Genomic DNA, 25,208 nt, shown 5'->3' on the forward strand with positions numbered 1-25,208 from the left:
AACAACAACCCTCCCACTACAGAGAAAGCAACAGACAGACAGAATAAAAAGACTGTCAGATGGACAGGGAGAATAAAATGATTGTCAGAGGACGCTTCCAGGAGCTATTTCTCAGCTGCTGGCTACAGCTCTGAAATTGATCAACAGAACACAGGGCTCCATGCAGGTAATTATAAGCCCACGCGGTCTCGGAGACTGGCTTCAGGGACTACTGTGAGTCAGAGGTGGTGCTGGGATGGAGGAAGGGGAGACAACTGACATCCAGATGAGGGCTGGGAGAGAAAACTGAACCTAAACTCCCCAGCAGCCATACTCTGACAGATCATGAAGAACTGCTGTCATAATTCTCTGCATGTTTCAACCACAAAGCACTTTTTCTTGCCTCTAGGAAAAGAACAGAGGGGCCTTAAAACTTACTCCATCTCATACACCGTGACAGGTAATGTCTGCTCCATCAGAGTGAATTTCTTGGTTTTCACTGGCTTTATAATAGGCTCTGGGAGGAAAGAAGAAAAGGGGTGACATGTAGGTAGGTGTAAAACAAAGGGAGGAGCTCGGCTCTGCTGGATCAGGCTTCAGAGGCCATGATCTATAACAGCAATTTAGTTTATTCTCAAGGATCCGTCCCTCAAGTTGAGAAAGTCTGGAATGCTATTTCGGCCTGAGACAGCGAAGGGATTTCTGTTTATTTGGTGGGATGTGAGAAAACAACAGACACAAAAAACCCAACTCTCTCTCCATGTTACAACGGAACCACTTTCCTGATCACTATCAAGAGGTGGACAAGCTCCACAAGGAGCTCAGGCAGGCTGGGATTTACATGGGAAACAGCAGACTGACCTTAGAGAGCGTGGCAGTCTTTAAACATATACACATATTTAGTTATCTATTTCATGTGTATATTTGTACATCGTGTGCATGTCTAGAGCTCTCAGAGGTCAGAGAAGGGCACTGGGTATGGGTCCTCTGGAGCTGGAGTTGCGGGCGGTTGTGAGCTGTGCTCAGAATTGAGCCTGGGTTCTCTACAAGTGCAGCAGTGCTCTTAGCTGCTGAACCATCGCTCTAGCCCCAAAATACCAACTCTTTTTGCTCACTAACGAGCTAGGAGTTTTGCTGAATACTGAGACAAAGATAACTGACTCTTAACCTAGAAATAATACTGAAAATTAAAGAAAAGTTGCCCAATTCATTCACTGAACTTTGAAGATTCTCTGACAGCTAGGCAAGGTTTCCTCCAGCCATACCTGTGAGGGGCTGGGTGTCCTCCTCCTGGACTATGGTCTCCACCTCAGGGCCATACACCTCCTCGGCTGTAGGGTAGTACTTCTTGTCCTCATGTAGCACCACCTCCATCCCAGGGTGGTCATCATCGTGCTCGCCCACATCATCCTCGTCCTCATCCTCATCCATCTAAAGACAAGAGAGAGAGGGCGGACAGAGAGGTACCTTTTCCTGCCTGACAACCAGCTGAATCTTCCTTCAAGCCCTGTGCTGGTGAGGGGTTCCCTACCGCTGGAAGACCCTCCCCTCAAGGGACTCTGGGAGTCTTGGCTATGGCCAGCTCTGTTGCATCAAACTTGTTCCACTCTTGATTCCATTAAGACTGGCCACAGTGGGTTGAGATTAAAGAAAACAAACAGCACTGCCAATTAAGAGAAAAACAACCCAAAATCCACTTTCTCCAAGGACAAAAATCAGAAGCCAGAGGTAGAAATTAGGAACAAACTTGTATCTTTAAATTTTCACTTAGGTTGACAAAACTGATTTTGAAAAGTTATCTCGATGGCAGGCAAAAACAGGCGTTGGTGAGGATTAGGATGTAAAAAGCTGCAGCCTGCACGTGCTGGGTGGGGAAATGGTGGTGCTGCTCTGGAAAGATCCGCACTTCTTCACGTTCAGTGTAACACGAAATCCAACCAAGCCATTCTAGTCTGAGACGCTACCCTAGTTAGGCTTCCCACTGCTGTGACGAAACACATTTAGGAGAGGCGGGAACACTGGGATGAGAGTAAACTGAAGTCACATAGGAGGTAACGGTAGAGAACCTTCTGGATTATTTAAGTAGTGTGATGAGACACCCCCTCCCACCTTGTTTTTTAGTGCATTTGCGTGTGTAAAGGCTGGGAAGGTATTGGCCTCAAAAACACCCTCTCTCTCCTTTGAGACAGTCTCTCACTGTGACTGCTCAGGATCCACCTGTCTCTTGCCTTCCAACAGTGGGACTACAAGAGCACACTGCCACACCTGGCACTTTCATGGGTTCAGGGACTTAGGTGCTTGTGCTTGTACGCCAACTGAGCTGTTGTCCTTGGTCCTGACTTTATTTGTTCTAGAAGGGTGGCTTTCAACTAGGGTAATTTGTAGCAGCCGTTATAGCTCAGTGTCTTGGGAGTAAACCTATACACTGTCTGTGCATATAGGGGACAGGAGGACGACATACCCCACCCTTTCCACCTTGAGAACACAGAGGGGAAGGTTAGTTAGGCACCTACTGTAGTAACTTGGGAAAGATGTGGTAACTGCACCATGCATCTGTGAAGGCCCCACTAAGTTGCCCAGGCTGGCACTGAACTACGTACCTAGCTAGAATTATGTGCAAAGGGTTTTTCTAATACAGGGTTTCTCTCTATAACCCTCGCTGTCCTAGAACTCAGACTAGACGTGCACTCAGAGATCCGCCTGCCTCTGTATTTGCCACCGTGCCCAGAGCCAAGGTTTTAAGGTAAGACAACATGCTGTACACTGCCTGAGATGACCCACTAGTGAGGAAAAGCTGCTGGAGCAGGAAAGGGAGGAAAAATGCTGGGTGAAGGCCCTGAGTGGCAAGGGGAAGGGGGATGGGAGTTGGCTGACTAGAAAACAATTTGTCCACAAGAACAGAGCGGAAGGCATTGTGTGCAGTGAAGTGGGTAGATACAGTGGTGGGCGTTTGTTTTCTTTCACACAAATTCCAAAATGTCAACCTGTTTTTTAGAAAAGAATGCAAATACCTGCGGTGGTGGCTGCCTGGCCACCTCCTGCCATCTGTATATTCTGCTTCTATTAAAGCAGCCCAAGATTACATCAGCGCTTTCAGCAGCCAAACATATCCTACTGGTAATGGCTCCAAAATAGCTACCCAGCCAGTCTTCTGTCCCATACAGCTGAATGCATTAGGAAGGGAGCCGTGGGCTTTATGTAATAACTCCTACCTCCTCTAACCATCTCTACTTGAGCATGCAGTAGCTCAAAGGAGCCTGGAATAAAGCTAACAAGCACCCTTAGCGTTCCCTTTGTCTGTCCGTCTGTCTGTCTCGTTCTAGCTCCTCAGCATCCTCATTCCCCTTCTCCCTTCATACTCGAGTGGAGGCCCAAGCCCCCGCTTCACAGGGTTGCTGGCAGGACTGCAAGCCCTGGCTGGTTGTCAGGCCTCTAACCCCCTTTCACTGAAAGAAGAACTCCAGCACTCTGCTTTGACTGTGCAGCCTTGGCTGTCCCGGACCTCACTGTGTGGACCAGGCTGGCCATGAAGTGCAGTCTGGGTCTCTGCTGGAATTCAAGGCTGCATCGCCTCATCTGGCTCTTATCTGTTTTCTACTCGGGGCCTTCAACTCTCTGACCCACCTCCTCTGCTACACAGCCACAGCTGTCCTCTAAGTACTAGACTTTGGCGATCTGGAGAAAAGATGGTTTACCAGTTAGTTACCTGTGGACCTTCTCCCTGTGCTCCTTCCCTCCTGAATGAACACCCTTCTTACAAACTCCTATGTATCAGAGCTCCAAATAGCTTTTTTTTTTCTCTTTCAAGACATGATTTTTCTGTTTAAGAAAACATCAATTCATATAAGAAAATCTTTTTTTATTTTTTTTTTTTGGTTCTTTTTTTCGGAGCTGGGGACCGAACCCAGGGCCTTGCGCTTCCTAGGCAAGCGCTCTACCGCTGAGCTAAATCCCCAGCCCCAAGAAAATCTTTTAAATTAAAAAAATTTTTTCAAGGGGTTGGGGATTTAGCTCAGTAGTAGAGCACTTGCCTAGCAAGCGCAAGGCCCTGGGTTCGGTCCCCAGCTCCGAAAAAAAGGAAAAAAAAATTTTTTTTCAGAACAGTTTTCTCTGTGTAGCCCTGGCTATCCTAGAACTCACTTTGCAGACCAGGCTGGCCTTGAACTCAGAGATCCACCTGCCTCTGCCTCCGAGTTGTTGGGATTAAGGGCATGAGGTACCACAGCTCAGCTCTAATTCCATTTTAAGAGAAATTACTTAATTCCTTTTTTGTTGTTGTAGTTGTTCCACGGCCTCTCCTTTCCACCCTCCATCTTGGCAGTGTTGAGGACTAAATCCAGTGTACCTTGTGCACACCAGGGAAGCAGCCTACACCGAAGCTCTATCACCACAGTGGCTCTCAGCTGACCTCAAGATTTCCCTAACGCCCCACCAGGGTGCAATTCCTCAGGACCTGCAGACAGGAACACACTGAAGATGCAAGCTGTCTCCTTCACCAAACCCACAGGCAGCTTCAACTTTCTTTTCCTAATGCTTATTTCTTTCTAGCTTGAGCAACATTTTCCTTTATGGAGCCCGATGGCAGCCAGACTTTGTCCCCATCCCTGCTGTCCCATGAAGTTAAACCCCTTGCAAATCCAGACCCATCCAGCACTAAGAAATGGGATGAGACAGTTTTTCACTGTTTGACTGTTTTATACATTTATATCATGAAGTGTCTATTTTTATCCGCCCCCTCTCGTGCTCACTAAAATCATTCAGTGAGACCCTACTTTCATTAAATCTACGTTTTACTCATTGAGTTCTGATTAATGCTAAAAGATAAACCACTTTGGATGCCTGTTGCTATTTGAATGCAAACTGTCTCTCACTTGCTCACGTTTGAACCCTTGTCCTCTCTCCCAGTACAAGTCATACAAACTATTCAACAGTAGCTGGGCATTGGTGGCGCATGCCGTTAGTCCCAGCACTCGAGAGGCAGCATCAGGCTGGTCTCTGTGAGTTCCAGGATAGCCAGGGCACACAGTCTTGAAATCCACCCCTCAACCCCTAGGAAGCATTAGAGATGCATGCAGGTCATTGTGGGAACATTGTCTGTAGAACGAGAGGGGTAAAGAAACAGTGTTTGTTTTACCTCATCAAGATCTTTTGTCTCTCTTCCCAGTTCATCGTCATCTTCATCAGAATCAAGCTCTGGTCCGATATAATTCCCAAATTCATCATACAAGTCAGTATCCATGATGCTACAGTTCAAGGACAGGAGAGTTAGGGTCTGGCAGGTAACGAGGGCCTGCCCCACACCCTTACCTTTCCCACCATATGGGCAGGTGTCGCCTGGTAACTGACCAATCTACTGACTAGTGTTCCCAGAGGGCAACCTTTCTCCACTTCTCTGCCCTGGCCATTCTATCTACTTACAGCCCACAAACATCCTTTATTTAGGGACAAGGCCTCTTTGTTGCCCAAACTGGCCTCAAACTCTATGAAGTTCATGTTGGTCTTGAATTCCTGATCTTCCTGCCTTAGCCTCCTAAGTGCTGGGATTATAAACATAGGCACAGGCCCGGCTCTATTTATTTATTTTCTGTATATGGGTGTCTTGCCTGCATGTATATCTATGTCCCATGCTCATAGGCACATGTCACACACAGAAGCCAGATCCCCTGGAACTGGATTTGCAGACAATTGTCAGCTAATGAGTATGATGTGAGTTGAACCTGGGTCCTTTGAAAGAGCAGCCAGTGGTCGTAACCACTGAGCCATCTTTTCAGTCACACTTAGCTTTATTTTTACCCTTAAAGATAGGTTCTCACTGCTACCCAGTTTGGCCTTCCTGTGTCTCTGCCCTAGTGCTGACATAATGGGTGTAAAACTAATGCCTAGTTCACCTCCCCTTTCTACATTTACTTAATCAATTAAACTTATCTGTGTGTGTGTGTGTGTGTGTGTGTGTGTCTGTTTGTCTATGTATAATTTTATACACATGTCTCCAAAGACAGCATTGGATCCTTTGGGAACATGAAGATTGCCATGTGAATGCTAGGATCTGACTCCAAGTCTTCATGGCTGCCTAGAAGTTACTCTTAAATTCTAAACCATCTTTCCAGCATCTTACTTTAAAAAAAAAGTTCTCAAAATATCACAATACAATCATCAAAACAAAAACATCAATACCAGCAGGTTATTCTACCTAATGCCAAGTTGAAAAACTGTTCCAGTCATGAATTATACAGCTAAGGACATAAACCAGGACTGTACACACCCTGAGGTATCTTTATCCTTTTAATCTAGAATGGCTTTCTAGTCTTGACTTTCACGACTTGACATTTTCAGACCACAAAGCAATGCTTTGTATCAGCAATCCCTTCGTGTGGATTTGCATCTGCTCTTAGCGGTACACCATTCCTCACTGATGATTCTCGCTGTGCCCTCAACTATGCTGACAGCGGACATGCTTATTATAAAAGTACTCATTTTCCCTTAGTGATGATTAAGAACTCATTGTTCTTACTGCTCTTTCAAAGGACCCAGGTTCGAGTCTCAACATCCACACATTAGCTTACAATTGTCTGCAATTCCAGTGGCTTTTTCCCCCACTTCAGTGACTGATATCCTGCTCAAAGGAACAGTTTAGATCCCACCCTTCAAGCTTTCCTAGCCCTTCAGCCTCTCACTTCTCACTCTCTTCAGTATCTTCTGTCCCAAATGCTAGGTGACTACTGTTATTCTCACCAACAACTCCTCTACAGTTTGTGAGCAACAAAAACCGAAGCAGGGGAAAAGCATCAGGCCCCTGGAGTTAAAGACCTCGCTCCATCGACCTCACTCCATCATCGTATCTCAGCCTCATCTCTAACGATGATGTTAACTCGTGGAACTGCATTTACCTCCCTAGAGTGAATTATCACAGCCTAAGACCTTAGAAAGGCGATGAATGTACCTAGCTATGCAGTCTGACGGCCTGGGTTCAATCCTGGAAACCCACGAAAAAGCCCCATCTGGTAGTGTGAGTGTCTGCGATTTCCTACAGGAAATGAGAGGCAGAGATTCTTTGAGGCTCAGAGCCAGTCAGTCTGGTGTTGGCAGTAACGAGGGGATCCTATCTCAAAACAGGTCAGGAGTGGAGGGACAAACCCTGAAGGTTGTCCTCTGACCTCTGCCTGCAAGCCACAGCACACCTGATCCTCATTCACCAGAGAGATTTGCAAACATACTCACAGAGAAACACACAACGTAAGATTAGCTGGGCATGAGAGCTTATACCCACGATCCTATCCTGAGATATGAGAGACCCTGTCTCAAAAAGTACAAATAAAGGGGTTGGGGATTTAGCTCAGTGGTAGAGCGCTTGCCTAGGAAGCGCAAGGCCCTGGGTTCGGTCCCCAGCTCCGAAAAAAAGAACCCCCCCAAAAAAAAATACAAATAACAAATGTTGGTTAACATAAAACATGAGCATGTGTTCACACGCCAAAACCCTAGGCAGCACCTTGCACAAACAGACACCGAGTAAGGTTAACTGAGTAGAATGTTCAGTTTTGAAATTCTGTTATTTCTTACTGTAGACTGAATACCTCAGTGAGGAATGACTATAAATAAAATGCAGAATTAGAGTGCTAATCACTGGTAATTAAATGTCAGTCATTATGGAGACTCTGATGTAACTATTGTTTTTAGTTCTAAGAGGCCACCACAATTATGCTCAAGACTCCCACCAGAAAATGGCACAAATTTTCAAAGAAAGTTGTTTGCTCAACAAGCCAAGCTCATCTCTGCCTCAGGGCTATTGTCATTCCCATTGTCCTCTGGCTATTTATATCTTAATTCATTTAACTCACCCCTCTCCTTTAATGTCACCTATTTGCCACGCTAAAAATCCCTCCACATACACCTGTCAACCCAGCCTTACACTAATCTTAGTGTGTGGTCGGGTGATTAAGATCAAATTCTGGGCCTCACACTTCTCCACCGAGTTACACCCCCAGCCTAATAAATCAAGGTTATGCCTGAGTAGTACTTAGGAATACATGGGTGTATATCTGCTACTGACAAACGTTAATAATAAAAATCGGAGCAAAAAATGACAGTAGTGTCTGGGACAAAACAGGCCTTCGATACGTTTTGCTAGTTTTGTTTGTTGGGGGTGGGAGGATGAATTAGTTACATGCTTAGTTAAGTAAAGCTAGTCCCTAATACTAGAACTGCATCTTCCCGCTACAACACAGATCCTCAAAGGAATGCTGAAATCTTTTCTGTTTTGGCTTTTTGAACCAGACCCATTGCTTAGCCTTGAACCTGCACCAATATTCCTGCCTCTATCTCCAGCGAGGAAGAATTAGGCACCAGCTATCACAGCCAGCTTGGATGAAGAATAGTTTGAAGACGGACACAGTTTGGCTGTGAAGCAGGGACCGATAGAAGGGGGAGTGGCAGGGGTCTGGGTATTTACAGCGCCACCTCTACTAAGGCACAGGATCTTAACCACGCCGGGGACCACGGAAACGCTGGAATCGACCGTGTGAGCGTGTGTTGGGGGTCGGTGTCTTTCATTCCCTTCCCCACGCCAGAATTCAATTTACGCGTTGATTAAGCGAAAGGCATAAATCGCCTCTTCCCAAACTCGGGTTTCTTTGGTTCCCCAACCCCTGAGAATACCCTTCCCGGCCAGCTCACCCGCCGCCTGATCAGCCGAGGGCCACTAGTCCGCCGCCTGAGCCCGCGCTTCCGCCGCACGCCGCGACAACGCCGGCGCCCGTCGCCAGGAAGGACCCCGAGCGCGTCGCCGGATCGCCTCGCCTCGCAGGACAGCCCTCTGCCTGAGGAGCAGCTTCGAGGAATTTTGGCTTGGAGACAGAAACTGGAAAAGCCAATTTGTTGATCCTCAAAACGAAGCGTGAACTGTTTCAGAAAAACGCACGGTCGGAGGAGTCTCGGATCTGATCAGGCGCCTTGGGACAGCCCGAAGGGAGGGCCTTCGGGCTGGTCACGTGGGCGGGCTAGTGGCGCCGTTGCTAGGCAACAACCGCTGTTGGCTGGGCGATCCTCTAAGGTGTTCGTTCTAACAGATCGAGGGGCTTTTTCAAAAGAAAGCAAAAGGTCCAAGACTGGGGCTACTGGGTGAGGGTTTGGGGACAGTAAAGGGGATTACTCTAGGGGAAGGCTTAGAACTAGCCAGGGAAGTGGGCGGGATGGAGAGAGTCTATAGTCTCTATCGCTCCTGAGGCTGAGCCTAGAGGAAACATCATGAGCTCAGAAGTTTTGGAGAGAACTAGGCTACATAGCGAGATCTCCCCCACCCCAAAATATTGCATAGAATCTGAGACACTTGAGTACAATTGTTGGCTGGCTAACACAGCCCACTTCTTGGCTTTCCACTTCCCATCGATGGGATCCGGCATGGCTGTGGATTTGCTTGCGGATCAGCTCATTTCCTGCCCTAGGGCTGGCTGATCCTGAGTGAACTACAGCATGCAGCACCCGCTCACCAGGATTCTGAGGTGGAAAGAGGTATCATAAGTAAATGTCAGAACCCAGACAGGCACACATAGATTCCTGTGAAAACAGCCCCATCGGACACATACCACCAGAAGGGGGCAGAACTTCAGTGGTAGGACTGGAGATAATGCCACCACACATTTGCCTGCAGCCCTCCCCTGGTCAGGGATTTGGGAAGGAAGGCCACTGAGCTTTTCTCCCTCTGATAGTTCTCAACTTCCTGCGTTGCCATTGCTTTGGGTCTAGGTGATTTTTTTTCTCCATTAAAAACATTTAGTGAAGTGTGAAATTTTGTTCCTGAGCAGGAGTAGATAATAAAAGAAGCCCCCTCCTCTCTCTGTTCTCTCTCTGTGTGTTCCTTCCTTTATGGTAATAACCTGATATAGAGAAGTCCTAGGTGAAAGAATGAAGAATCAGAAATCTGAACTCCAAACTGCCCCCTCAGCTGAAGCACCAGATTGTGTGTGTGTTGTGGTTTTGTGGTTTGCTAGGGATCAAACCCAAGGCATTTGCAAGGCAAAGTCCTACCACTGAGCCAGTCCTTAGTGTTTAAAATATTGTTAGAAGCAGATGTGTCTGAAGACAGCGAGTGTATTCGTAATATAAAAGAATAAATTTGGGGCTGGAGAGATGGCTCAGCGGTTAAGAGCACCGACTCTCTTCCAGAGGTCCTGAGTTCAATTCCCAGCAGCCACATGGTGGCTCACAACCATCTGTAATGGGATCTGATGCCCTCTTCTGGTGTATCTATGTACTTAAATATAATAAATGAATAAATCTTTAAAAAAAAGAATAAATTTAAATAGAAGAAGCAGAGAACGAAGTCAAGGCTTCAAACTGGAAAGCTTTCTGTTCTGTTTTCTTCACCACCACCCCATCCCACCCCCTGAGCTGAGGACTGAACCCAGAGGCTTACCACTGAGCTAAATCCCCAACCCTGTTCTGTTTTCAGTGAGAAACCTTGAATACATTTTCATCACCTAATTCCATTTTACCTGTAAAGGAGGAAGCTAGATTTTTGTAACACTCCAGGCAGGATAAGAATCAGATTGCTTTGGGTCATTTCACGTTCTGGCAAAGAATCCCAGGGCCTCATCTTTACTCTGATTGCTGAATCTCTGCTGACATGCATTCTCCTTGCCTTCCCAGGCCTTAGCCATGGAGAAGACCGATGTAATCAACTTCAAGGCTCTGGAGAAAGAGCTGCAGGCTGCCCTGGCTGCTGACGAAAAGTACAAAAGGGAGAACGCAGCCAAGTTACGGGCTGTGGAGCAAAGGGTGCCTTCCTATGAGGAGTTCAGGTTGGCTTGCAGCTAGTTTTCTCAGGCCCTCCTGTCATGGTGAGCTAAGGAAGTTCAAAGGAAGTAGTCTAGATTCAGACCATTCTGGGCTTCTGATGTACCCCAACCGTCTGCTACCTGATGATCTTACTCAAGCTCTTTAACCTGTCTGAGGCTCAGCTCTGCAAAAGAGAGAGGAACGTTTGCTATTGGGTACATGGTTTATTGCATGTAAGATGCTTAGCACGGTAGCTAGCCCATACGAAGTGTGTGAGGACTTTCTGCTGTGCTGCTGCTGTTGTACTCATTGCCCTGTTTCCCGTCGTCAGTTCCAGCCAAGCAGCCGCCCCATATGCAGGGACTCATTAAGCTCATTCCCCAATCTCTATCTTTGACCTAGAGGGATTGTTCTTGCATCACACCTGAAACCTCTGGAACAAAAGGACAAAGTAGGAGGAAGGAGATTTGTGTCCTGGAACTGTCATACTACTCGGGAAAAGACTTCTCAAGATGTGGTCACTGAAATGCCCCAGGTAGGTGTGGGTCAGCCTCGTTAGCCTAGCAGGATTTCCCTGTTAAAACTATGACCCTGTCTTGTAATAGCACACACCTCTTCCTTATGTCTCAGGAAACCCAATAAACAAACACACACATACACACACACCAATCCCAGAACAGCAATCAGATATCAGATGTTGGACCGAGTTGAGACATGCTCTACAGTCCTCTAATGTTCCTTCTGGTAGACAGTGTAGTGACCCTGGGACAGTACTGGAGAGGGACCCAGCCTGCCAGACCTTTGACTTTTACTCGAGTTTCTTTTTCTCTTCCTGAGATTTATCGTACACTATTTTACTTTTCCCAAAGCAAGCTCTGACTCACTCTAAACAGCCAGGAGCTATGTTTCCTTTCTCAGGGGGAAACCCCAGTACAAAGGAGATCTTCAGATCTCAGCCTGGATTCCTTTGGCCCACCCGCCCTCTTTTCTCCTCCCTCCCCAGCTCCCTCATCTGAAAACGAGGCCGCAGAGACCAGCCCTCCCTGAGCTCAGAGAACAGTTGCAACACTAACATAAAAACTTATACGCCACCCCCACCCCACCCCATCGGAACGGCAAGAAGAGCTCTGAACCTGTTTTCCTTTGCCATGCAGGAGAAATCACCGGTGCAGCCCACCACCTCTGCAGAATTTTACCGCGATTGGCGGCGACACTTACGAAGTGGGTCAGAGCGCTACCAAGCCCTGCTCCAGCTTGGGGGGTCCAAGCTGGGCCACCTCTTCCAGACAGATGTGGGCTTTGGACTTCTCGGGGAGTTGCTGGTGGCATTGGCTGAGCATGTGAAGCCGAGTGATCGGAGGGCAGTGCTAGGGATTCTGCACAGCCTGGCTAACACTGGGCGGTTCACCTTAAACCTCAGCCTGCTGAGCCACGCAGAGCGAGAGAGCTGCCAGCTCTTGTTTCAGAAGTTGCAGGCCATGGGCACCACCAGACCCATGCAGGAGGGCCTCAGCATGGAGGAGCCATCTGCTGGGCTACAGGGAGAAGAAGGGCTCCTACAGGAGCTGCTCGGACTGTATGGAATCCATTGATAGGACTGGCTGCCCTCAGCATTCCTCAGAAGACATTTTAAAAAGGCCTTTTACGCGTTTGAGCGTTTTTCCTACATGTATGTATGTCCACCATGCGGGTATGCAGTGCCTGAAGAGGCCGGAACTGGGTGTTGGAGCCTCTCTAGAAGCGTAATTACAAATGATCGTGAGCTGTCATTCTGTGGTGTTTACCTTGTATTTTCTGCAGAATTGTTGAAAGGATGGTTGTTAAAAAAAAAACCAAACAAACAAAAAAAACAAAAACAAAAACAAAAACAAAAAACCCATAGCACTGGGGCTGGAGAGATGGCTCAGTTGTTAAGAGCACTGACTGCTCTTCCAGAGGTCTTGAATTCAAATCCCAGCAACCACATGGTGGCTCAAAACCATCTGTAATGGGATCTGATGCCCTCTTCTGGTGTGTCTGAAGACAGCTACAGTGTACTTCTATATAATAAATAAATCTTTTTAAAAAGGAAAAAAAAAAACGGGGCTGGGGATTTAGCTCAGTGGTAGAGCGCTTACCTAGGAAGCGCAAGGCCCTGGGTTCGGTCCCCAGCTCCGGAAAAAAAAAGAACCACAAAAAAAAAAAAATAAAAAGGAAAAAGAAAAAGAGAAAGAAACCCACAGCACTTCCCTTTTCAAGTACTGGGCTTTTCCACTCATAATTTGATCTGTGTGGATCCCCAGAATAGCCAAAGGCTCAACTGGCCGAGAGTGTTTTGCTACCTAACCCCAAGCCTGCCACGCCCCAAATGACAGATAAGCACTGATCATAACTCCTAAGCAGAATATTTATAACCCAGAGCCAGTGAATGAACAGCTAATCAACAAGAAGCAAATGCTGCTTCATTCGAGATGCAGAACCCGCCTCGTTCCTCCCCGCCAGGGATCTAATTCTTCCACAGGTTGAGCCTGGGAACTCCCCAAGCCTTTGCCTCACTCAGGTCTGGCTAGCATCCCAGATGTCCAGGTGATCAAGAGAGAGTTTTCCGTTATCTCTCCGATTGATGAAAGGATGCTCTCTCAGGCAGGCAGAGCAGAGGGCGCTTTCAGCTCATTCTAGATTCCCTTGGCCCATTTTGGGGTAAGTGCCAGCATTCTAGAAAGGTGAGAGTGCTAAGTTCTAGAATGATTTTCCCTCAAAATGATTGTCCCTGCACATTAGAACAGCATCTTGTACTTCAGCTGGGAATAAATTACCCTTGGCTCGCTCCTCTGCAATTTATTGCTTCTTTTCCTGCCTGTTTGAACCTTTATCTAGTGGCCTCTCGGCAACGATTTCTATAACACCATAGGTCTTTGGAGCCTCAATTTTTGCCCTGGCTCCCTCAAGACCCTCCTTCCTACAAGCATGAGGTTGGCCCCCACCACCGTGCTCCTGTGGGCCTGGGGCAGTCTCCAGGCCTTTGAAATTGTGGAGAAGGAGAACATTTTTCAAAGGACCCCTTGCCCCGCTTTTCTGGTGTTTGATAACACTGCCTATCTGGCTGACATGAGCTTTGAGCTTCCCTGTCACTGCAAACCTGAGGATGTTTCTGCTGTGGTCTGGTATTACCAAAAGTACCTGGGGAGCAGCCACACCACGGTGCTTACAGACTTCGACGGGCGGTTGCTTACAGAGGCTGCTCATGTTAGGGTAGGCAGCAGTATGCTGGCTCGCTTCAGCATCCGAATGTTCAGCCTGTTGGTCTTCCGGGCCCAGCCAGAGGACTCAGGCCTATATTTTTGTGGCACTCGCAACGGGGACTATTTTTATGCCTATGATGTGGACATCCAGAGCCATAAAGGAATGGTGGCCAGTTTCAGGGACAAGGGCCAGGAGCCGTTGCCGGATGAGTACTATGGGAGCCTCCACGTCTTTACTACCTTCTGGGAGTGGACCCCCTGTGACCGCTGTGGGGTGCGCGGGGAACAGTGGCGCTTTGGACTCTGCTACCTGCAGAACCCTAACCTTTCACCTCGATACATTAAGACTCTGCCGGATGTGGTGTCCTGTGGCTCTCGGGCTGTGCCATGGAAACTGCACCTCAAGACCAAGTATCACACACCTGAGCTGTTGATTCAAAGCTGCCTAGTGTCCTGTAAGAAGAACAAGATGGGGGAGGGTATACTGGCAATCTACAACTATGTGTCGAAACTGGGCGGCCGGCCCTGGGTGCCTCAGGTCCCCATTCAATTCCATCAGCAGAGACTGGGTCACGGCCTCATCATCTCCTGTCCCGGGGCCCGACCAGAGCATGCCGTGGCCTGGGACAAGGACAGTCAGCCCCTCTACCGCACCCAGTACCTAAAAGGTGTGAACAGATCCATGAGGGTTTTCATCGACCACGGCAACCATCTCCACATCCGCTTCACCCAGCTGAGTGACCGGGGCATCTATTACTGCTGGCGGCAAGGGTTGAAAATCGCTGGCTTCCGGCTAGGCGTAACATCTCGAGGGCGCTACCCAGCCTCACTCTCAGACCCCGAGACTCGCACAGCCGTGGAGCTCACCCTGATAGGCTATCTGCTCATCGCCGTTGTCTTCGTTACCATTCACCTCTGTCGGTGCTGCTGCCAATCTCGCTGTTGTCCCAATTTCTCTGCCCAAACCCTTCTCCAGCTGTGACGACCAGTCGTGTTACAATATGTTTGTTAAATGATACCAGAGGCTTCTGGTGGGCACCTTGGGCTGGGACACGTGACGAACGAGTCTATTAGTTACAGCCTGCCTCCCAGTTTCACGGGAGAAGCCTGGGTCTAACCTGGGAAGTGGAAGGAGCCTGAGGCAGGTCCTGGGTCAAGGGGTCCTGGTTGAACTGGATGGGGGGTGGGATGGAGAAGAAAGAAAAGTGAGGGGAGCTGGCTTGTGTCGTCCCCTGCTTCCAATTGTTCTGAGACTAGCAGAGTGGCAGGTATGACGGTGAAGGTAAGGGACAGATGAAGAAATCGGAGGTCGAGCACAGGAATTTCTTGAATGATGGCAGCCAGGCTGGGGGATTGGGGATGAGAAGAGGAGTGGGAGCCAAAGCCCAGGGCACCTGGCCTCCGTTGGAGGCGGATTTAACCGCCAGCTGCTGCTGTGGAGGGTTTGTTGTGGAGGGTTTAGGCTCGCTAGACATTCGATGGTGATAACGAGCAAGTTGGGTCTTGTCTGTCCTCACCCCACCTTCTGAACAAATCAGATCCACTCTGTGGAAGCCTCTGACACTGTCTTTATTTCTGCCCAGTGAGTAAAGGTGACAGTACTGCTCTGAAGGTTAGCAGAGGTGACAAGGGGGGGAGTGTACGATGTCCTGGGGAAAGGGAGGGACCTTAGAGGGGGAGGAAAGGACAACTGAGGGGACACTTTCAGCTCCATTTCTTCCTCACCTGCCCACCAACCAGCTTCCGAGAGGGTACACTAATACGAAGGCACTCCACACCAGGCTGGTTGAACACAACGTGTGTCAGTTTCCCAAACTTTCAAACAGGATGGACGCTTAAAGTCTAGGCGATACTCCGTACATGCATAAGAAAGGGAATGGGGCCCTTGGCTTGGAGAACAACAGCTAGTGGTTGTGGGGATGGAGGGCCTCAGAAGGATGGTTGTGGACTCTTTCAGGTTGAGAAGCGGCGGTCCCAGGGTGACGCGAGGTTGGGGACTGAGCAACCAGGAATAGACCTTCACAACTGAGACGCGCCTGTACCCTGCCCAGTGGATGGAAGTCCCTCTCTCCTGTTTCAGTGTCTTTGAGAGAACAGGTCATTTCCTTGATTCCAAGGATTCAGAGCCAAGTGTAACTAGTTGCCTACAACTTCCAACTCCATTGTCCAAGTTATCTCCACCGGTTCCTCCGCCATGGCACCCCTGCAGCCTGAGCGGGGTAGCCTTCCTGGGCTCCCCCCTCTCCGCATCCACACTTAGGGGCCAGAGAGCCCTCCTCTATACCCTCCAGTACACCTTCCCTCTCCACTTATGCTATAGAGCCTGCCACATGCCAAGAACCAAGTTTTCACAGGCTCGTGGGGCATCAACCTGCAGGGCTGCTCAGTGGGGCCGATACACGAGGGTCATCCCTCCGGAGGGGGGCCCTTCAGGACTGCCTTAGTGGCCATTCCAGGTAGCAAGTCTGCCCTACCCACTCCTACATCGTCAGGGTTCTTCCAGATGCCTAGGCCTCTGGCTAGAGATTCTTTGCCTCGGGAACTTTTCCTTTCTGTCTGAATGTTTGTCTTGCTCCAGCAGCCTATGAAAACTCAAAGTCCAGTTCCCAGAGACCTCCAGCTCTGGCAACGGTTTCCATAACAACAAGGATGAAGGAAGGGATTTGTTAAGTCTCCCTGCCCCTGTCTTTCCTCTTTCTTCCAGTTCTAACCCAGCTGGGGGGAGGGGGGTCCTCCCCTCCTGATTGCCCCTTTGGGGTGAGTATCCTGTTAGTTGGAGATGCAGGGTGGTCTGTGCCGTCCATGAGACTCCGCACTGACCGAGCCGTGGGCATAAAAACAGAAGGAAGGGGAGCACTGGTGTGGATGGGAATTGGGCCTAGCAAACAAGACTATCTGAGGAGGGAGCTTTAGGCCCTCACACTGTATGGCAAGGGCCGCCAGCTGGGCCCACCTCACATCACATCCTTGTGCTCCTGCTTCGACTCCTTAATGACCTGCAGGGAGAGGGAAGATGCACAGCACAGAGTTAGGGGCTCCAGAATCCCAGATCCAGTTTGCTAGGCTGAGCATCCCCGAGGCGAGCCCCTGACTGCCCTGGATCTGTCTTCCAGGACTATCGCTGTGATTGCATCACACATTGAGATATGAAATGCCACTTGTAGAGGACTATGACGTAAGGGCAACCATTGCTGCTAACATCCCAACAAATGAAGACGGCCATTCTATGTCTAGCCCCTCTTCCAATTCCCCTATGGAAAGTTCTTCTGAGTAAAATTTGAAAGCCTCCCTCCACCAAGTGTTCCAGAAAGATGGTGGCCTCCATATACAGGTTGCCCTTAGCACGCCACCCATGAAAGAGCTGGAAAAGGAGAATTACATTCAAGGCCCATCCCTTCTACCAGAGCTCTCCTGGTAGTTAATAAGGACCTTCAGTGAGCTAGTACCAGGCTTTCTCCAGTACAGCCTCAAGAACTCCCCGGGGCCACTGGAACGTTTCCTCACCTCGCCATCCCGCATCTCCACCGTCTTTACCACGATGTTCCTCTTGAGGTGGCCTTCTGACACAGATTTGGTGTCCAGGCTGGTTTCTGCAGGTACGAGGAGAGGAGGTCTCCGTGGGCTCTTGGGACACTAGACATCCTGCCCTGCACCCAAGTTCCCCATCATGCACCCAGGATCGTGAATACGGACGGGGCTAGCTAGCTAGGCAGCGAAAAGCATGACTTTTCCGAAGTGACTGGAGACTCCCATCTGTCCCCCAGCGCTGGGCACACCCTGCTGCTGTCCTGTAGCCCGCTCTGCCTTCTGTTCTGGCACCTGGCTGAGAGACAGCCAAGGGCTGCACCAAGGAAGGAGCCTCAGTTTCCTCTCTTACAAAATGGGCTCATAGTGACTACTTCCCTGGGACATGGCGAGGTGTCAACTCACTGACGTATACCACGTGGTGCAGATTAGTGGTTAATACACACGGGACCTTTCCCCATTCTTATTTCCCTGTCACTTATCTGGGCTCTAGTGACCTTTGACTGCCTGGTATTTGGCACTAGTACCTTTGCCTGGCCAGCATGGTTAACTTTCTAAAGCTCAATTACACCCTGCAATATGCACGGCCAATGTTCCTAAATGGAATCTTCCCCCGTATCTAAGAATCATTTAAGGGCCACATACCAGTAAAACGTAATTTGATCCAACCCCCTTAGAGAGGAAAATATACCGTGTCGCCACTCACTAATATGTAAAACGAAGAGCAGGGAACCTAGAGTTTATTCACTACAAGAGCAGCCATCCAGGGGGAACCCTCTGGGCTGAGTCAGCACTGAATGAAGCAATAGAACTCTGGGGACACATGAATCAAACACAGAGCCTGCCCACAGGCACTGCAATCCCCAAGGGGACCACCTAGCGACAGAAAAGTGGTGAGGCAGAGGCATTTGCTCAGAGGGGTCAGAGCATCTCCTTTGAGCTCCCAGAGACATGCTGCCTTTAACACAGGCTAGCTCTGTTAGCATGACCTCACCTTGAGCATAGGCTAGCTCTGTTAGCATAGGCTAGCTCTGTTAGCATGACCTAACCTTTAACGTAGGCTAGCTCTATCAGTATAACCTAATTACACAGAGCCAGGACCTAGCGTGGGTACTGAAGGTTCTGGACAAAGGACACGGTACAGTCCCTTAGAAGAGGCCTGGGAGGAAGAAGGCAAGCCGGGAAAAGTACACAACTGAAATGCACGTGTCTAACGGAGTGCTGGCAGGACTCCGTTTACAATCTGGCGAGAGCCTGTATTGGTATAACTTGTATTGTGAGCCTTTTGAGATGTCTTGTGACTTTGTGGCCTTCCCCTTCTTTGGTGCTTTTGCCCCCTGTAGTGACAAGCAGTTAAGAGAGAGAGGAGAAAAAAAAAAAAAAAAAAAAAACAAGAACACAAAACACTTAGAAGGGCGGAGCTTGTTCATGGCTTGCAGACCTGGCATCAGTTGAGACCCTGTTGGGTTTCACAGGGGATGGGGACACAGGGCAGAGGGAGGCAGGGACCAGCTATAAGCCCTAAGATTCTGCACTCCATCTAGGGTCTCCGTGGAGGGTCACGAAGGCTCTCAAGGAGAGCGTGGGTCTCTTTGCCTCCCAGTCCATGAGAGCAGTTCACAGGCCTGGGGGAGGAGGAGGGGATTCATTACCCTTTCCCACAAGGCCCCACTATACTGACCTCGGATCTGGAGGTTGGAGAAAGTCTGTACAGGAATGGTGATGCTGGAAAAGGAGGGATAGGGATGAGGAGGCTGCCCTAGGACATCCCCAGGCCAGGGCTGGTCCAGGGCCAGCATGAAAATCTCAAAGCCCTTTACCAGGACACACACACACACACACACACACACACACACACACACACACTCACATACACACAAACACATACACACACACTCTCTCTCTCTCTTTCACACACACACACACATTTTCTCTCTGTCCTGTGTGCATGCGTGTGTGTGTCTGTCTGTCTGTCTGTCTCCCTCCTTCTCTCTTTCCTTTCCGCTCCTCTCTTGCTCCTCTCCTCTCTTCCTCTTCGCCAACTTTTTCAGACAAAGTTTCTCTATGCGGCACTGATTCAATATATAAACCAGGTTAGCCTCAAACTCACAGAGATCTGCTGGCCTCTTCCTCTCAAGTGCTGGGACTAAAGCAGCAACATAATGACTAATACATACATACATACATACATACATACATACATACATACATACATGCATACACACACACACACACACACACACACACACACATACACACATACAATGGCAGATGTGGGTTCCCCTGGAACTGGAGTGTTACTACAAGCCATTGCAAGCCATAAGATGGATGTTGGAACCCAAAGCCCTAACTATCTCTCCAGCCTCCACCACCAACTTTCAACCCAGCAGCCAACACTCTCCAGGAGCCGGAAGTGTCTGCAGGACTGTGTTATCTGCCCCCACAGAATACTTCCAGGAAGAAGGCTTTGGAGATGGAATTTTTTTTTAAGTCACAATAACTTCATAGAGGCAGAACAAGCCCTTCAGACCATGGGAAATTCCATTTTTGTTGGCCATGCTTGTGGTAAGCCACTTAATCTGGGGAATAACTCAAGTCCTCAGTCCCGAGAATTACCAGTAGTTGGACCCATCTATTCTTCAGACATTTCTTGAATATCTATTGTTCGTAGGCTGAACACTCTGGGTGGGAAGGATACAAGGCTAACTCCGGAGTACTGAAAGGAACAAGAGGAATTCTGGGGCTGAGGTGAGCTCACCGGTTTTCTTCGCCCTCCAGCAATTTCCTGTAGGTGGCGATCTCGATGTCCAGGGCTAGCTTAACGTTGAGTAGATCCTGGTACTCCTGCAGGTGGCGGGCCATCTCCTCCTTGAGGCTTTGGCCCTCCTCCTCCAGCCGAGCGAGTGCCTCCTGGTAACTCGCCGACTCCCGCGCGTGGCGCTCCTCCTGTTCGCGCATTTGCCTCTCCAAGGACTCGTTCTGCGGGATGGAACTGATCGCTTGGCCGGGAGATTTTGAGAAACTTCGAGGCTGCAACCCCTGATCTCTTCCGTGTTCGCCTATGCCACCCCGGTCCCTCCATCCCTGTCCCCCTCCAGCAACCTCTTGCTGCCCCATCCAACCAGTGATCCGTGCTCACCGTGCCGCGCAAGGACTCAAGGTCGCAGGTCAAGGCCTGCAGTTGGCGGCGATAGTCATTAGCCTCGTGCTTGGCCTGGCGGAGCAGCTCTGCGTTGCGGGAAGCAACGTCTGTGAGGTCTGCAAACTAAACCCAGAGAGGACCAAAAATTGAGGGAAAGTGGACTGGAGCCTCCCAATGGCGCAAGGCACAGCCCAGAGAGCTGCCTGAGCTGGGAGATATACATGATCACTGAAAAACCAGGAACCTCAGGGCTCCCTTAGGAGGAACAACTGTAGCCCAAGGACTTCTTAGGCCTTCATCCTGCCCAGACTGTCCCTGCATGTGAGGCTCATTAACTCACACTGGGCTTGGCGCCCTGGGCCAGCGACATTTCTGGTCTCTGTGCTTTTCTGTCTCAGGCCTCCTCACAGCCCCTGTTCTCCACCTGAGATGCCCTTCCCTCTTCTCCTGAGTCTCTAGGCTGCCTGTCTAGCACAAGTCCCACCCCTAGTCCATCCCCCATCGTCCCTGCCTCCTACAGTCTGTATAAACGCTGGCCTCATCTGGACTAAAGAACGTGGCACACGGGGTTGGGACTTAGCTCAGTGGTAGAGCGCTTGCTTAGCAAGTGCAAGGCCCTGGGTTCGGTCCCCAGCTCCAAAAAAAGAAAAAAAGAACGTGACACACAGTAGATGTTCGGTAATGCAGGGCATAGGCTGGCAGAGGCATCAAAAAGCAGGCTCTCTGATGATATGGGTTAGGATAGGAAACGCTATCCCTTTGTCACTTAGGAGCTGTGTGACACTGAGCAAACTGGTGAGCCTTTTAGCTATTATTAACTATTACTGATATTACTTATAATAGCAGTAACCAAGAGTAGTTTGGGAAGTAATAATGCTTGCGTGGTTCTGGGCAAGTCTCCTCTCTCTGGGCAAGACTGGACACCTAGATAGGTTACCCTTCCCTAGCTTCCTTCCTTCCTTTATTCTTCAGGAGGGAGCAGGAAGACTTCCTGGAAGAGGCAAGCTGCCCCACAGGTACCTTGGACCGATACCACTCTTCTGTTTCTTGCATGTTACTGGTGGCCACTGCCTCGTACTGAGTGCGAATCTCTCTCAGAGCCGCTGTGAGGTCTGGCTTGGCCACATCCATCTCCACGTGGACCTGCTGCTGGGCCAGCTGCTCCTGGAGTTCTCGAACTTCCTAATAAGGTAAAAGAAGGGGTATTGAGGCTCAAGCCTCAGGCCTAGGCTGCACTCTCCCAGACTCACGCCTCTGTCTGCCATTTATAGCAATGGCTCACGGAAATGAGGCAGATGTTACTGGAGGAAGTGCATGTTCCAGGCCAGCCAAGGCTACACAGTGATATCCTGTCAAAAAGTAAAAGTAAAGCGTCTAATGGGCATGGAATGAGAATTTGAGGGTGCCTTCCTCTCAGGACTGCATAGTCAGGAACCAGGCATGAATGAATATGTCTTGCAGCCAGGCTCTGAGGTCAGAGAATAGATGTGCGTGCGTGCGTGGCTGGTCTCAGTTTTTCTGTGTGGCTGAAATTGGCCTTGAACAGTTCAAACGTTCCGCGTCTACCACTCACAGGCTGAGATGCATACCACTGTGACAGGTCCTCAGAGGGGTTCTCAGCTGTGTGACTTTGGGGGTGTGTTTTAACCTCTCTGGGCCTCAAGGTCCCCACAGTTGTGAAGGAGGTAGTGATAAGGCTCGCAGAGCTGATGTGAAGGAGAAACTCAAGACTCGGTTCTGTGCTTCTCAGAACATGGCGGCGGAAGGCCTGCGTGTGTTTTCACGGGTAGTAAATACTGGACACATCTCCCTTAGTCTCTGTCTTCACTCTTTCTCTCGTTTTTGTTTTCTTCCTGAAATTTGGTTTCTCCGTTTCCCTCTGTGAGCGTCTCTGTCTATCACCTGCAGTTTCTCGTAAGGCCCCTCCCTCCCCCTCCCTGGCCTCACCTCCTCATGGATCTTCCTCAAGAACTGGATCTCCTCCTCCAGCGACTCAACCTTCCTCTCCAGATCCACACGAGCCAAGGTGGCTTCATCCGCCTCCTGGAGCAGGGAGAGAATCTCTTTGACCCCAGGGTCCTAGCTACTAAAATTTCCAACTTTGTCTTCCCCCTCCTTGTGGGGATCTTGGAAGCAGACAACTGCGGTGTTTGGTGGGCGGCCCTCCCCCTCCCCTCCCCCACCCTCCCTCTCATCTCTCTGACCTGTCTGTACACAGCCAGGTTGTTCTCCGCCTCCAGCCTCAGGTTGGTTTCATCTTGGAGCCTGGGACAGGGAACACAGTACAGGCTTTAGGTTTTCCTGAGGACTCTTGGATCCCTATCCGAACCTCCAGAGGGAGGGGACTGTCACAAACGGATCCCACAGGATCGGTAGAGTGGCAGGAAGAGTAAGCAACGGCAGGTTCCTACACAGAGGCCTTGGCTGAGCGTGAACAGATAAGAGCTTCCTCCTTAACTCATTACTGAGGTGCCTTATCGGGGTTGGTGCACCTGCTCTTGTTCCCAGAGACGCATCCACCACCGTGCGCCCACTGTCACTGACACCAGTGCCCCTCCCGCACCAGAGGGACACGTGAATACCCACCACCCAGCAAAGCACCACGCCCCAGAGTTTGACCTCGGTTACCATCTTTTAGGACAGATTGTATCATGACCTCTCCTTTACAGCTACAACCAATCAAAATGACTTGAGCAGGGTCAAAAGCAGGTCGTAGACAGCCATCTGGGCCCGGCATCCAGGCCTGCCTGCTCTTTCTTGCATTTCTTATATTTCAGAGACCAAGAGCCTCCTTGTGGACGCAAACCTCTCTGGCCATTCATAGTGCCCAGTGACTGAAGCACCTGCCTGCTTGTACCCTGGCTACCCACACACAGCCTCCCTCAGCATGGTGGAAGTACCCAGAATGCTCAGCTCTCTCTGGGAATCTGATCCCTGAAGTTTTCAGTCTCTTCCTGGCTATTCTGATCATATTAGGGAACAAAGACAGCTCTCCCTTTTGAAACACAGCAGCTAAGAGGCTCTCCTTAGGGGGAGGCAGTACCCTTCCTTCCAGGCTCCTCTCTCAATTCAGTCTCTCTGCTCACTAGCCATTTTTCCTATTCCCCTTCTCACTTCTGCCTCAGGGTGCCGAGGTCCTGTGTGAGATTGTCCCTCTCCACCTCCAGCCGGGCACTGTTGGTAGTAAGCTGGTCCAGACGCAGCCGCAGCTCCCGAAGTTCTGCCTGGTAAACGTCAGCCAGTTTGGTGGGCTCCTTGGCTCGAAGCTGGTTCAGCTCAGCTGCCAGCGCCTTGTTTTGCTGTTCCAGGAAGCGGACCTTCTCGATGTAGCTAGCAAAGCGGTCATTGAGCTCCATCATCTCCGCGCGCTCGCTGGCCCGAGTCTCTTTGAAGCCGGCATTGAGCGCCCCGGCCAGGGAGAAGTCTACCCTGGCAGGGAGTGGAGGCGTCATTCGAGACAGGGAGAGGCGCGGAATGGTACCCAGGTGTCTGGTAGGACCATGGCCCCTGACCATCGTCTCGGAGGAGGCATAGGAGCGGCGTGCAGAGGTGATACGTCTCCGCTCCATCTTGCCCTGCTTCTGCTGGCTCCTGGGATGTCAGGGCCTTTATTGAGGGACGGGCTGGACTGGATCTGCCCCTGACTTCCTGGCAGCACCCCATTGAATAGCCTGAGGGGGTGGAGCTGGGCCCCAGCCCAGCTATGGAGAGAACTCTTCTCACCCCACCAAGGTCACTGTACCCAGAGTCAAGGGTTTCCTGGGAACACCAGCCTGGCTTCACCATTGATCAAGGAAACCCCATTTCTGGTAAATGGGTCAAGAGAGGGCCGAGGAAACAGCTTAGTCCATAAATCGCTTGCCTGTCAAGCATGGAGACCCAAGTTCTAGCCACAGAGCGAATACAAAAGGCCTGGTTTGGAAAAAAAAAAAAAAAAGGCCTGGTTTGACAGTGCATACTTGTAACTGCAGTGCTGAGGAATGAAAATAAGTAGGCTTCCTGGGTCACACTAATTGGCAAATCCCAGGTCCCAGGGGGAAATGTTATCTCAGACAACCAAGTCAACAGTGTCTGAGGTTGACCTCTGGCCTCAACACATGTATGTACACACACATGAACATTTGTGTGATAAACACACACGTGTGTGAGCACACACACACACACACACAGAGACAGAGACAGAGAGAGACAGACAGAGACAGAGAGAGGGACAGCATGCACACAGCTGGGTTGGGTAAACTGCCTCCAGTTCTTAGAGCCTGTAAGCCAGGGCTGCCCCAACTCTGAACTTCTCTGTGGGCCTGTGAGATGCTAGGATCTTGAAGAGCCTATTCCCTTCCTCCGGGATCAGCCTAAATTACACTCTCCTGGGACCCCCATTCTCAACAGATGTGCAGAGCCCTCTCCTCTGAACCCCTCCAATACTATCTTCTCATTCCTGGAGTTCAGGAGTGGGGGGCTGGGGTTTCAAGCCCCCTTTGTGACTCCAGAATCAATTTGAGCCTCTGGCTGTGTGTTTAGGGGGCAGGACAGAAGGAATGCACGTAGGTCCTGATAGGGTAAGACAGCTG

At 49.9% G+C, this 25,208-nt stretch overlaps 4 protein-coding genes across 10 annotated transcripts in view; 2 read left to right on the forward strand and 2 right to left on the reverse strand.

Annotated features, from left to right (window-relative positions):
* Nucleotides 1-8,702, reverse strand: part of Eftud2 (elongation factor Tu GTP binding domain containing 2) — a 41,159-nt gene extending 32,457 nt beyond the window's left edge. Inside the window, 4 exon segments of one of the 2 annotated variants that reach the window (NM_001398599.1) lie at nt 418-496; nt 1,245-1,407; nt 5,114-5,222; nt 8,650-8,702. In NM_001398599.1, the coding sequence (NP_001385528.1) occupies nt 418-496; nt 1,245-1,407; nt 5,114-5,218 (347 nt within the window). In that variant the 5' untranslated portion in view covers nt 5,219-5,222; nt 8,650-8,702. 2 annotated transcript variants of the gene reach the window in all.
* A 272-nt stretch (nt 8,703-8,974) lies between these two features.
* On the forward strand, nt 8,975-12,518 carry Dnaaf19 (dynein axonemal assembly factor 19). 4 transcript variants are annotated; one of them, NM_001109049.1, is made up of 5 exons: nt 8,998-9,093; nt 10,424-10,503; nt 10,621-10,772; nt 11,152-11,284; nt 11,904-12,398. In NM_001109049.1, exons 3-5 carry the CDS (start codon nt 10,630-10,632, stop codon nt 12,339-12,341), a joined length of 714 nt encoding a protein of 237 aa, NP_001102519.1. In that variant the 5' UTR covers nt 8,998-9,093; nt 10,424-10,503; nt 10,621-10,629; the 3' UTR covers nt 12,342-12,398. The 4 variants fall into 4 exon arrangements, with proteins under 4 accessions (XP_087429881.1, XP_087429880.1, XP_087429882.1 ...); XM_087573755.1 differs by lacking the exon at nt 10,424-10,503 and having other exon boundaries at nt 8,975-9,093; nt 11,904-12,518; XM_087573754.1 differs by lacking the exon at nt 10,424-10,503 and having other exon boundaries at nt 8,975-9,072; nt 11,904-12,518.
* Nucleotides 12,519-13,500: 982 nt separating this feature from the next.
* Fam187a (family with sequence similarity 187, member A) lies at nt 13,501-14,972 on the forward strand. Its single transcript, NM_001013861.1, has one exon. It carries the CDS (start codon nt 13,696-13,698, stop codon nt 14,950-14,952), a length of 1,257 nt encoding a protein of 418 aa, NP_001013883.1. The 5' UTR covers nt 13,501-13,695; the 3' UTR covers nt 14,953-14,972.
* Nucleotides 14,973-15,518: 546 nt separating this feature from the next.
* On the reverse strand, nt 15,519-24,220 carry Gfap (glial fibrillary acidic protein). Of its 3 annotated transcripts, none has more exons than XR_015630217.1 (9): nt 23,752-24,220; nt 22,842-22,902; nt 22,585-22,680; nt 21,658-21,819; nt 20,635-20,760; nt 20,254-20,474; nt 19,177-19,220; nt 17,475-18,832; nt 15,519-16,966 (listed from the first exon to the last, which is right to left on the reverse strand). XR_015630217.1 is itself a non-coding variant. In NM_017009.2 (9 exon segments), coding segments are annotated over 9 exon segments (1,293 nt in total). In that variant the 5' UTR covers nt 24,207; the 3' UTR covers nt 15,524-16,924.
* Nucleotides 24,221-25,208: the final 988 nt, after the last annotated feature.

The sequence above is a fragment of the Rattus norvegicus genome, chromosome 10 (assembly GCF_021556685.1).
Source record: "Rattus norvegicus strain SHRSP/BbbUtx chromosome 10, alternate assembly SHRSP_T2T, whole genome shotgun sequence".
NCBI classification, from domain to species: Eukaryota; Metazoa; Chordata; class Mammalia; order Rodentia; family Muridae; genus Rattus; species Rattus norvegicus.

Excerpts from the sequence above, each read along its gene's own strand:
- Dnaaf19 (XM_087573756.1), top strand. The coding sequence starts at position 10,630 with ATGGAGAAGACCGATGTAATCAACTTCAAGGCTCTGGAGAAAGAGCTG. Across the intron at positions 10,773-11,151 it reads CCTTCCTATGAGGAGTTCAG|AGGGATTGTTCTTGCATCAC; the intron begins GTTGGCTTGCAG and ends TCTTTGACCTAG. Across the intron at positions 11,285-11,903 it reads TGGTCACTGAAATGCCCCAG|GAGAAATCACCGGTGCAGCC; the intron begins GTAGGTGTGGGT and ends TTTGCCATGCAG.
- Fam187a (NM_001013861.1), top strand. The coding sequence starts at position 13,696 with ATGAGGTTGGCCCCCACCACCGTGCTCCTGTGGGCCTGGGGCAGTCTC.